General features: G+C 37.9%; 1 protein-coding gene across 1 annotated transcript; it reads right to left on the bottom strand.

Annotated features, from left to right (window-relative positions):
- Nucleotides 1-9,771: 9,771 nt before the first annotated feature.
- Nucleotides 9,772-11,463, bottom strand: LOC121053557 (protein CASPARIAN STRIP INTEGRITY FACTOR 1-like). The gene is made up of 3 exons (XM_040520990.1): nt 11,239-11,463; nt 10,729-10,778; nt 9,772-10,181 (listed from the first exon to the last, which is right to left on the bottom strand). The coding sequence occupies exons 1-3, from the start codon at nt 11,327-11,329 to the stop codon at nt 10,044-10,046; spliced, it is 279 nt and encodes a 92-aa protein (XP_040376924.1). The 5' UTR covers nt 11,330-11,463; the 3' UTR covers nt 9,772-10,043.
- Between the last annotated feature and the right edge of the window lie 1,227 nt (nt 11,464-12,690).

Genomic DNA, 12,690 nt, shown 5'->3' with positions numbered 1-12,690 from the left:
GTTATGAACGATATAACTTTCAGATACTTAATATCATTGGCAATACAAAATCATCTATCTATGCAGTTGATGGACGTAGTGACAGCATATCTTTATGGGTCACTTGATTCAGAAATTTACATGAAGGTTCCAGACGGAATCGACATTCCGAATGAAAAGGTAAATCGTAAGATGTATTGTTTTAAGTTGCAGAAGTCACTTTATGGCTTAAAACAATCGGGCAGAATGTGGTACAACCGATTAAGTGAATTCCTATCACTAAAAGGATACACTAAAAATGATGATTGCCCGTGCATCTTTATCAAAAAATCCCCCATAGGATTTTGCATTATATCAGTATATGTTGATGATTTAAACATCATTGGCAATACACAAGATATAAATGAAGCACGTCATTATTTAAAGATGGAATTTGAAATGAAGGATTTGGGTAAAACCAAATTTTGCTTAGGTCTACAACTTGAGCATTTATCTTCAGGAATCCTTGTGCACCAAAGTGCCTATACCCAGAAAATATTGGAGAAATTCAATATGGATAAGTCATATCCCTCCAAAACTCCTATGGTGGTTTGATCTCTAGATGTAGAGAAAGACCCATTTAGACCAAAAGAAGATGGAGATGATATTTTAGGACCTGAATTTCCATATCTTAGTGCTATAGGCGCACTGATGTATCTTGCGAATAGTACGCGACCAGACATTGCTTTCGCTGTAAATCTATTAGCAAGATACAGCGCTACTCCTACCCATCGCCATTGGACTGGAGTTAAGAATATCTTTCGATATCTTAATGGCACAAGAGATTTGGGATTATTCTTTAAAAGGAACCAGGATCCGACTTTAATTGGGTATACTGATGCTGGTTATCTATCTGATCCCCACAATGCCAGATCACAAACAGGATTCGTATTTTTACAAGGTGGAACTGCAATTTCATAGAAATCTTCGAAGCAAACCCTGGTAGCCACTTTCACAAACCATTCTGAAATAATTGCATTATATGAAGCATCATGTGAATGTGTATGGCTTCGCAGAATGGTTAACCACATATTAACATCTTGTGGTATTGAGTCATTAGAATTACCCACCATTATCTATGAAGATAATGCCACTTGTGTTGTTCAGATGGAAACTGGTTATATTAAGAGCAACATCACTAAGTATATTGCTCCTAAATTATTTTATCCTCATGAGCTTCAGCAACATGGAGAGATAAAAGTCTTGCAAACCAAGTCATGTGATAATCTTATTGATTTATTCACAAAATCTCTACCATATTCCACATTCTCTAAATGTATTGAAGGAATTGGTATGAGGAGACTTAAAAGTCTATAGGATTCAGGGGGAGTACCTCTCTCTGGAATATAACCTATTTCTGTTATATTATACTCTTTTCTTTGTATGAGTTTTTTCACCATTTAGATTTTTCTCATTCAAAGTTTTTAATGAGGTAATATCAACACAAGCTCTTAGTATATCACGTTATTCTCCTTATTTTTTTCCATTGGGTTTTTGAGGAGTTTTTACCTGATATATCTAAATAACGAATTATACAATATATTTCCAAGATTTTACAGATCTTTCAAGTCTGGATTCGATCGAGGGGGAGTGTTATGAAATATTTGATATGATCTCATCTATCCAAGGGATAGATCTAATCTATCTAGATACAAAGGAGGATAAGCTTTCTTCACGTCTATATCTCCAATTAGCGTCTCTCTGAAATAAGTATGACGTTTTTCAAACGTCGTGCCTCTTGGTTTACACCGTATCCCCCTGTATATAATGACTTAAAAGTGAATGAGAAGATCAATCTTATTCTTCTTCCTATGTCGTATCGTAGTTTCTCAATTCTCATCGATAGACTTCGAGCTCTCACAGTCACAGGTCACGAGACTCACGATAGGGAGGCAGCTTAGGCAGGCTATACGCAATGGGATATTTCATCAGGGCTGATGTTTATCGTCTACTTTATTACAGTTTTACAGTGTCACTGTTCTGGTTAAAGAAGTCTCCATCCTCTTCATGCCCAGGAAAGAAAACAAAGGACCGGTTGCATTCAAAAGTATCAATTGAATAGACTAAAAAGTTTGCATTTAACTTTAAAGCATGCAGTTGATTCCCTCCAAAAACACACCAAAACAATGGATGATTATAACTGGCTGGCCTTTTTTGCATATACCTAACGGCCTTTAAACTCCTCTTTGTAGCAAAGACAAAGCTCTTCTTTTCTCCTTGCCTCTCTTCCTTTGTTTTACTCTTTTTGCTCACTTTTGCTCATGCTCACGTGCCCCTCATCAGCCATCAGTAATTTCCCTCCAACCCTGCTGTGTATATCCTTCCTTCCTCACTGTTCTCGAAAGAAGATAAGTTTTGCACAAATGAACTGAAGAGTTCCCTCCTTTACATCTCGTGTGCAACTTCCTTCGATCGATTCCTGACTCGTGCACTGCCAATTTATGTAGCGTTTCTTTTGCTTGCTTTTTATTTTTCTCCAGCCCTTTTTGCAATGATCTTTCCTGCATGCTTTACTGATCGAGCTGCTTATAAGCATGCACTGTCATTTCTGTCTTGTCCATCTCCCTTCCGTGCAGATAGATAAGCTCTCTTCTAAGTATGAACAGCTCTCTCTCTCTCTCTCTCTCTCTTTCTCTTTCTCCTTGGTTGTTCTTTGTTTGATTGACTGATTGATTTGATCATCTCCTCCGATCTCTTGTTGTTGCGTCCATTGTGCAGAGGCATGGGTTTCCAGAGGAAGATCAAAATTCTTGCCAAGAGAACCGTCCAGGAGGCCGAAGCGGTGACCCGTCCGCCGCATCCCGCGGAGCTGCCGTCCCTGAAGACGAAGCGGCCTCGCGGAGAGGAGGAGGAGGAAGAAGGAGAAGCGGCAGCTGCAGCTTCGACGCCGACGGGTTGCGGCGGTGGAGGAGGAGGAGCTGAAGGCGCCCTGCGCTGCCCGCCGGCGCCGAAGAAGGCGAGGCTTGTGAAGGGGTGCAGCCTGGACGGGTTCAAGGTTCTCAGCGTCCTGGACCTGCGTTTCTTCCTGCGTTGAGGACTGTTTCTGTAGAGGGCCAGAGCTAGCTAGGAGGCTGCATGCCTGTGTACTTTCTCCACCGTCCTGTAAAGACTTCATCTTTTTAATCCCTTGGTTTGTTTGTTCTAAAAAGATTTTGTCTTCGAAATCTCAAATACTTTGAAATTTGTTGAAGCGCAAGACAAAAACATTCAACTTTATTAAAATGAACAATATTGCAGTACTTTTAGAGGCTTATCTTTTGACTTTTCTAGGAAAAAAAACTAGACGATGTTTTTGTAATTGAAAATAATTTATGAATAAAACTTTTATATAGTTGTTCTTAACGATTTAAAAATAAATGTTAAAACATAAATTATAATAAAATACTCTAAAACCAACTTTAAATTTAAGACTAAATATTAAAATTTTAGCTTATAAGTACAAGAAAAACAAAAATACGAGGATGTTAGCATTGTATTGCATCTGTACATGCGTGTGAGAAGTGTCAAAATAAATACTCCCTCAGTTTCATAATGTAAGATGTTTAACTTTTTACTTGCAATGTTTGATCATTTGTCTTATTCAAAAATTATGAAAATATCATTTATTTTGTTTGTGACTTACTTTTGATAGAATTTTAAGCACGACTCGTCATTTTTTTATATTTATACTAAATTTTTAAATAAGACGAATGGTCAAATGTTGCAGCTAAAAAAAGTCAAACATCTTACATTATGAAACGGAGGTAGTACTTTCTTTTTAATATCTGTCTTGGTCACATGTTGACTTGGAAAAAAAAGATATGCTTGCGATGGGCAGGGTGGCCATTTCTGCTTTTCCTTTTTTTTCTTGGAAGGTCATTCTAGTTTTTATTTCTAAATTTCATTTCAGCTACCACATGCAGCTTTCTTGTTGAAGGGATCGCTTGGAAGGTTGAAAGTGGGACTTACGATTCCCAATACAATTTGTGACTCCATGAAAACTCGCTGATATTTAGTAGATTCAGGTTATCTACTCTATAACGCACTAATTCATTTTACTAATCGTCATCACCTGAAACAATCTGACAACACAAAACATCAAAAATCTTTGATATGGAAAGTCAAAATTTTATCGTGGAAGGATCACTTATCACGATGTTTTCTTCTTAAATCTTCTATACTTAATTAATTTTTTTTCTAGGTCAGGGTCACTAATTTATGATAGATAAGATTTGATATACTACTTCTATATTAGAAGAATTTCTATACACAACATAATCTCATTCACATTATCATCGGAGGCCGGCGCATCTCATTGTTGTTGTCTGCTGCAGTAAGGCGGGTTGGTAGATGGCTGGCGGAGTAGCACTTTCATGGCTAATAACACACTGACATCGTCCGTGTAATCATGCACATTGAGAGCTGCTTGGTGTTCGCAGTTGACACCACTGAAACGAAACTTTTGTTTCCTTAACTAACTTTATATAAAAGAAAACTATTTAATTATTTAATTAGAGTAGTTTTTATGTATACGTATGTGCACATACATGTTAGTATACACAAAATAATAGAATGATGTAATTATATCGATTGTGTCTTAGTAATTAACATATGTAACTATTATACCACATGTTTAGATAAAATAACGATAAATCATACTATCTATTTTTAATATAAAATATAGACCACCGGTTTTATTTTTTTATTTAGAAGTTGGGGATGAGTTTATATATATATTGTACATGATAACTTTTAGTAAAAATTAAATAGATGTCATGCTATTAAATAAGTTAATTGTGTATCCGACCCTAGACTTCTCCACCTGAACCCAGCCCTAAGTGGAGAAGCAGGTCCAAATCAATCCCCGTACCCGACCCAACCGAGGACTTGCTTACCCGCATTGGTTCAGAACTAGGTCCAGCCAGTCGCCACCTCACTGTCTAGCCAATCATCGCCTCGCTGCCGCGCGACCTCCCTCTCTCATTGGCCATGTGCGTTGCCGCTGGAGAGGGGCAGAGGGCTGCTACCGAGGAAGGGATGGACGGAAGGAGAGAGTCCAAGAGGGAGGAGGGGTGGAGGGCGGCCTGGAAAGACCGAGAGAGGGAGGGGGATCAGATTCACCGCCGCTGGCCGTTGCAAATCGCGAGTTATTGGAGGAGAGGTAGAGAACGATTTTAGCTTTTAGGGTTACTAGTTTATGTACCTGGGCTTTTCGATCTTCCATAGGCTGTAAATTAAGGGGTGATAGTCTAATATACACCCTCGGGTCACCTACGGATAGGAATCCACCCCGTCCCCTCACCTGCCAAAATACGGGGCCTGGCCCAATTACTCGCGGGTCATATTTGTGACCCGTCTCCATCCCCATAGGAGGAAATTGCCATCCCTAATGATGGCTAGATAAGGATGTGATCCGCCTATCGATAGTGCGTCGATGTGATCAAAATTCATCGAGTAAATTCTAACTTATTAATATAAAATAAATATTTGATAAATAGAAACAACTGTTTGGGATACATGGAATTATGTGTTGGCACTATGTTTTGATTGGAAAAATAAATGAATCCTTTGATTTGTCAAATGTTGAATCACTGCAAGCATTGTCAAATTGCATCCAAGCCTCCGATGAATAACGATAAATCGAACCTGTGCATGTCTTAAGATAATAATAATGAATCAAAAACACAATCAATGAAAACATCTATTTTTCCTGGTTGCTTAGCATGTGCTTTTCTTGATTACTTAACATGTATTTTTCCAATTATTACTTCAATTCCAACTTTTCAATAACTTAATGCATATTTTTACATTGTGTAATATCAATTGGTTCTTTTGATCAAAAATAATATTATTTTAGTTCTTAATTGATATCTTGATATACTCACATCAATTGAGACAATGCACTTAATGGTGTAGCATTAGCACGGATATATTACTAATGCCTATTAATTTGTGTACGCTAGCGACTGCATGGTTGTTTTGGTTTACACTAAAAATGACAAGGCTACAAACCAAGTACTACTATACTACTTTTGCATTTTAGAGCAAGTATAATAGCATGCTATACACCAGCTAAATACTGATATGGAGTAGAGATGAGAGGAGAGAGAGGAGAAGCGGGCTATAAACTTATAGTTAGCTCAGGCATAAGAACCAAGAAACTTTACGAGAAAGACATAAGAAATATTTTTCATGAAATACCTACTAATATAATTTTTACAATCAGAGTCATAATTGTTTTGATATTCAGTCATATTTAAAATTCAAAGATTAGACGGGATTCATTATATTGCATAACATCTTTTAGGGATAGCAATGTTATATTGTTATGATCGATTATTCATTACTAGTCGTGAACCCATATTTGCACGTGCTATTGCCAATGACATCACAAATATTAAAATTTAATTGTTGCGATAAATATTTAAATTCTCATCCTGTATTGAATACATAGGTTATTATATACAATTTTTGATTGTTACGAGTAACATGTATTTAAAGTTAAGGGTAAAATTTTTGGTTAGTTCTGCATGCAAAAAATTAGTAACTAAAAAAATTGAATATACAATATTCAAATATTTATCATTTTACCTTTTATTTTCACCTTATATTAGTACCAAGTATGCCCTGTTTGGAGTCACAATTATAGTTTTCTGTGATTTAATCATTCTATAATTGTAATTAACAAAAATCAAGTCATATTCCTAATTTGAAGTCCCAACATTTTTCCAATTTCACACGAAAAAAAATACTGAATTATATATACACAGTTCGTAATCCACATGCAAAAAGCTATAACCTATAAGATCGATATCATTCGGGAAAAAAAAATGTGCGAAGCTGCATTAACACTAATTAGACTAGTCGAGAGCATTGGTAGAAGTCCGCCGAAGTTCATCGTAGACCTCGTGCTTGGGTGTGGACTCAACAGCAGAGTACTTTACGATACATGCCAATTAAAAAAAGATAGTTGTTACGTGTGTCATTAAAAAGCTTCTAGACACATGTAAGCCATCCATCTAGCTTTCTTTTATCTGCACGTCATTTCGGATGTATCTGCACATCATGGATAGAAACGTAACAGTGTCAAATAGAGACATAAAAAGACTGTTTTGTCCTTGTTAGTAAATAAATGACAAACATAATTTTAAAACAGTAAGTAAATACAAAAAATCAGTAAAAAGTTTAGAAAATGACAAAATTAATTTTAAATCAAGAAATAAGTAAGAGAATTCGTAATTAAATTATAAAATTCCTAGAATTTCATAAAATTAAGGAAAATTGGCTTATAAATCCAGAAACTTGTAAAAAATAAGGGAAAATTCGTAAATAAATCCAAAAAGTTCGCAAAAAATCCGGGTAATTCAAAAAAATCAGAGAAATCCCCAGATTAACCGTCAATAAATATGAAAAATCAGTAAAAAATTTAGAAAATTACAGAATTAATTCTAAATCAGTAAAGAAGTTAGAACATTTGTAATTAAAATATAAAATGTCTAGAAATTCACGGAAAACAGGAAAATCGACTCATAATTTTGGGAAATTGTAAGAAATTCGTAAATAAATCCAAAAAATACGCAAAAAATCAGAAAAATATTCAGAAATTATCAGAATAAATCAGAAAAATATGAGAATACAATAGTTAAAATACATGACATTAGTACTACACTACTTGAGTCATATCATCAACATTCAAGCAGGTGCATGACCATTACATACGAAAAAAAAGAAGGGCATGACCATTGCATCCATAGCAACAAGTTCAAGCAGGTGCGCCGCCCTGGCCGCACGACCACGCCGGCTCCGTCGGGTTGCGCACGAGAGGGACGACGATGGTTTGGCGGCGGCGGTCCGGCGGTCGCGGTCTGGCGACGGCGGCGGCTAGGGTTTCATGAGCGGGAGGAGGAGGTGCACGAGAGGGAGTACCGGAGAGAGAAGCTGGGTATGGGCATAGGGAGTAATTTTCTTAGGTGGGTCCCATATGTAAGAGTTTATAAGATGAACGGAATGACATGCAGGTAAATGAAAGGTGTCTACAAAATTTTTTGTGGCATACAAAATAAGCATCAATCTTTTTTAATGACATTGGGGTAAAAGACTCCAACAAAGAAGGATTGAGAGGTTCTATTATTTTATAGGGTCCAGGGAGGGGAAGGGCGCTGGGGAGTGGAAATGGCTAGCGGCACCTTCATGGTCTCCATCAATGGTCGGCTGGGCTCGGAGAGGAGTCGAATTCCAGCGATCCATCATGTGACTGAGTGGGAAATTAAGGGGGAAAAAAAAAAGAGGAACGAATGGGGATTTCATTCCCGTAATCAATTTGGTGGGGAGGTAGGGAGGGGGGGCGACCGGATGGAGGCGAATTGGCGGCGGCGGCTGTTAGGGTTTTTCACGGGAGAGAGATGAACCGGCGGCGGCGCTGGCTGGAGGAGGAGGACGACGCACGCACGCGTGCGGCTCCCGCGGGCTAGCTGGGTCGAGCGGTGCTCGCGGGCTGAAACGGGGAAGGGCAGCTTAGCGGCCTCGTGGGCCGGCGGAAAGGCAGGCAGCCCACGAGCGAGAAGACTGGTAGCGGCTTCGTGGGCCAGCCCAAAAGAAAGGGGAGCAGCCAAGCTGGGTCGGCTAGGGATGAGAAGATGAAGGGGATCTTGGGCAAACTTTTGGCCCAAGAGAGAAAATATATTTTCTTATATTTTTCTATTATAAAAACTCTAAAATTGTTTTTTTGCATTAAAATTACTAATTTTTCCCTGAAAATTCAAGTAAAAAGTAGGAGATATTTGAATTTTTCTAGGACTTATTTTAGTGTTGGAGACCTCCTTCTGAACTATGGTGAATTTATCAGTGTGGGACATGCCCGTCCTATCCTAGTGGAGCACGGCCAATGAATTCCCTGTTATAATAGTTAGGTACCCTTTAGAGTTTCTCGAGTTTGTTGTGCATTAAATTTTCGCCATAGTGACATTTTCTAGGTAAATTTGTGCTCGGTTAGATCACCTATATATATGGTTAAGGTTGGTTTGCAATTCAGACCACTTTTATCTTGTTATTTCTTGTTTTTTGATTTGCTTGCTTAGTCGAGGTTGGTTTGTATCGCTAAGATCAACAAAACCGAGTATATCCATTGCTAAGGGGCAACACAAACATGTCATATAGTTGTAGTTAGGTGATCAAAGTTTATCTCAAATCTTAGCTATCTTCAGTTCACTAAAAAATTCGACCACCCTTGCCCATGCGGAAACTAATAATGTTACATGACAAAAGTTTATTGCTTTCTTTTGCACATCTTCAAATATATGACCAAGATCATGCGCTATGTGATGAGCTACACATGCTAACACGGGTGACAATTTTCCTTGAAGATGTCACCATGACCATCATATATGCAACCATTGTGCACATCATATATCACCTTGTTTGGGGCTAGCCCTTGGAGCAATGGATAATGGATGGTGTAAAATACTTTTGGTGTACCTAAAATAATCCGTTGTATAGACTTTAAATCTAATGTTTAGAGGGGTGGTGGGTATATGGAGTTTTTCGATAAATATTAAGTTGAGCACATATATTGCCTTAATGTTTAGCACATATTTCTGCGCTAACATATTTTAAATGTAATGTCTTCAATTCGAACGTTGACCTGTGTGTTTAATTACGCACCCATGTCTGTGGATTGTGGTGCAACAAAGACACATACTCTAATTAGAATAAGAACATGTAATCACTACGACATAGAAGAGAAGATCAATATGTAACAGAGAGAAAATATTGGCAAAACTCCCACTTGAGAAAAAAAAACTTTTAGCTATGTATAATTCAAGTAGAATACATTGAGAACTCGTATGACATGGTCAGCGGATCAAAACGTTGAGAGATAATTTGGGCTAAGCAAAAGCAGCATCTATGTCACATCTATATTAGAGTACTAATTACAATATGAGCAAGTCTCTAGCTAGGAATACCTCTATTTCTATACATCAAATCCCCCATATAAAGGTAGAATCGTTCTCGCTTAATTAATTCCCCACTGTGGATCAAGTGATTAATCAGTTGGGTATGAGCTTGAAGTGAGGCTTGTCCATGGATGGGGAAGGGTCGTAACTGCCGTAGTCATTTGTCTTCACACTGAGAATCCGGCCATGCACTTGTATCCGTGCTCCATTTTTCTTTTCAGCTTCTGGTCCCTGCAATATATTGTTCTAAGAAATGAAGCACAAAGTGGTGAAAGCACCGAAGCAGGTACTTCCTCCGTCCAATAACGTAAAGACGCTCTTTTTTTTTTTAAAGAAAGTTTAAGGTCGATAGAACAGAGGGTTGTGATTGATGAAGATAGGGAAGTATGTGAGAAAAACAAATGATATACAGATGGTTATGATTTGTTTCTTATGAGTATGTAGGTGGAGATGTCCTATAATTTTACCATCCTTGATAAGCAGAAGGTACCGAATTTTACATAGAAAACAGTGGTATTTTTTAAGGATGGGAAAAATGTTCTACGCTTCTAGTTTTGGATGGACTGATTAGTTGGACGTGTGTGCTTGCATGATGATTGATCCATCCTTTTAACATGTACTACTATCTATTGATGATTCTTTCCCTATATATACTTTGTTATCTATCTCTCTTCCCTCTCTCAGAGAGAGAGAGAGAGAGCATTGACCGAATGAATGAGAGAGAGAGAGAGCATTGACCGAATGACCGGTAATGAGAGGATTTACTTGTTCGATATACCTGTTGAAGCTGAGCAGAACCTTGATCAATCATGAAGCTGCGTTGTCTCCCTGTACGTACAAGTAGTACATAATACGGGACTATAAGTTAAGAAGGCAATTAAGCAAAGTGCACCTCTTTCTGAGGGCCGGGTCATGACATAAACCAAGCTAGCTAGCTTAAATGAGCGCGCTGGCGCAGAGCTTTATTAATTCTCAATCCTCCTCACGCCACTAAAATGATCCTCACGTAAACAAGCCTTCCATTTTCTAAGCATTAATTCGCGAAATTATGGTCAGCAAAGCAACAGTATTAGTTAGCAATGCAACTAAACATTTAAATTTGGTGTATATATATGTATTCCTACACTTGTGGGAGTTAATACTCTACGAAATTAAGCTACAGGCTACAGCTAGCGACTTAGAGAGAGGCAGGGTCGATTTAACTAAAACAGCTTTTGAAACAAAAGGATGATCACAAGATCAAGAACTTGGTAGGGTATATTATAATAGACGGGATTAATTACTGTACCTGCCAATGAATTCGAGATCAGCAGGGCGAAGACGAGAGCAAACTGCAGGGAAGAAGCAGCGGCGGATCGCCGAGCCTTCAGCTGCATCATATCCTGATCCGTGAAACAGCTAGCTCACACGCACGCGATGTGCAGGACGCTCTCAGTCTCAGTGACCCACACGGGAGGCATGCATGAGCGAGAGACGAACGAGGTGAAGCCAAGCTGCCTTTCTCCCGTTTCCTACTCGCGGATCACACGACATTAGAGCCAAATATATAATAGTGGGGCATTTTGCCCTTTGCAATTTGGGAGGTTAGGCAGCTCTCCTCTGCATTCCATTGCATGCATGCCACCAACGGCGTGCGGAAAACATAACAATAATTGATTAGTACGTGATTAATTAATTATCAGTTATAAAAAAAATAAAATATGGATTGTTATGATTTTCTAAAGCAACTTTTTCATAAAAAAATTTAGCAAAAAACACACGATTTAGTAGCTCGGGAAGCGTGCGAGTGAAATAACAGGGAATCTAGGCTACTAACCCTTAACAAGGCCTATCGCCAAATAAACTCCAAGTGGAGGAAAACTACTCCCTCCACTTTTCTTTACGCCATTGAATTTTATATTTATTTTGACCATTTATTTTATTATAAAAAGTATATATTAATATTTTATTATTATTTGATTTATTATTATAGTAACTTTTAGTATGACTTGTAATTTGAATAAAAATTTAGAATAAGACTAATAGTCAAACGATTGTAAAAGTTAACGACGTAAAATAAAAAAAAACCAAATGGAGTTTATTTTGCTGGGGGAAATGTGGAGGAGCAACGCTTTCTGTATGACTATCAGGATGGGGTCCTAGTTGATGACTGCTGATTAGTTTCAGGGGAAGCACTTACCTGACAAGTTTGCGGCACCTTTGACAAATGGCTTCTTTTGAGTGACAAATTGCGTCGTTTTCTCATTTTGCTTTACCAGCACATCGCCACACGGTTGATCAATGTCTGTGTTTGTCTGGCTAGTGCCAGGTGACGCTGGCATGCACAATCCAAAGCTTGTCATTTTATATTAGGAAGGAATTACAGATCAGACATCAGTTTCAGAATATGTCGAGAAAGGATGTTGCTAATTTAATTAGGTACATTTTTAAAGTAAATTTTCATTTATTTAGGTGACATTAGACACTCAAATTATCAACGGACTGTAAGATATATCTAATATCCAATTGCATTGCCTTCCATCTGAAATCCAATACTGACACCCGAAGCAAGCACTGCATTTTTATCCTTACCGCTGAAGTTCGTTTCTGCTCTTTTTAACGCAACTATTCTGTCATTACCAATAAACAGGGAATCATACAAGCAGAAAGTAATCTTGATTGCTCTTCTTCAAGACTTATGGTTGAATGCTATAAATTTCAACTAAAAATCAAGCTGAAATGGATCAACAACAGTTACCTG

The sequence above is a fragment of the Oryza brachyantha genome, chromosome 2 (genome assembly GCF_000231095.2).
Source record: "Oryza brachyantha chromosome 2, ObraRS2, whole genome shotgun sequence".
NCBI lineage: Eukaryota > Viridiplantae > Streptophyta > Magnoliopsida > Poales > Poaceae > Oryza > Oryza brachyantha.
This window is presented reverse-complemented; position numbering and strand designations above follow the sequence as displayed.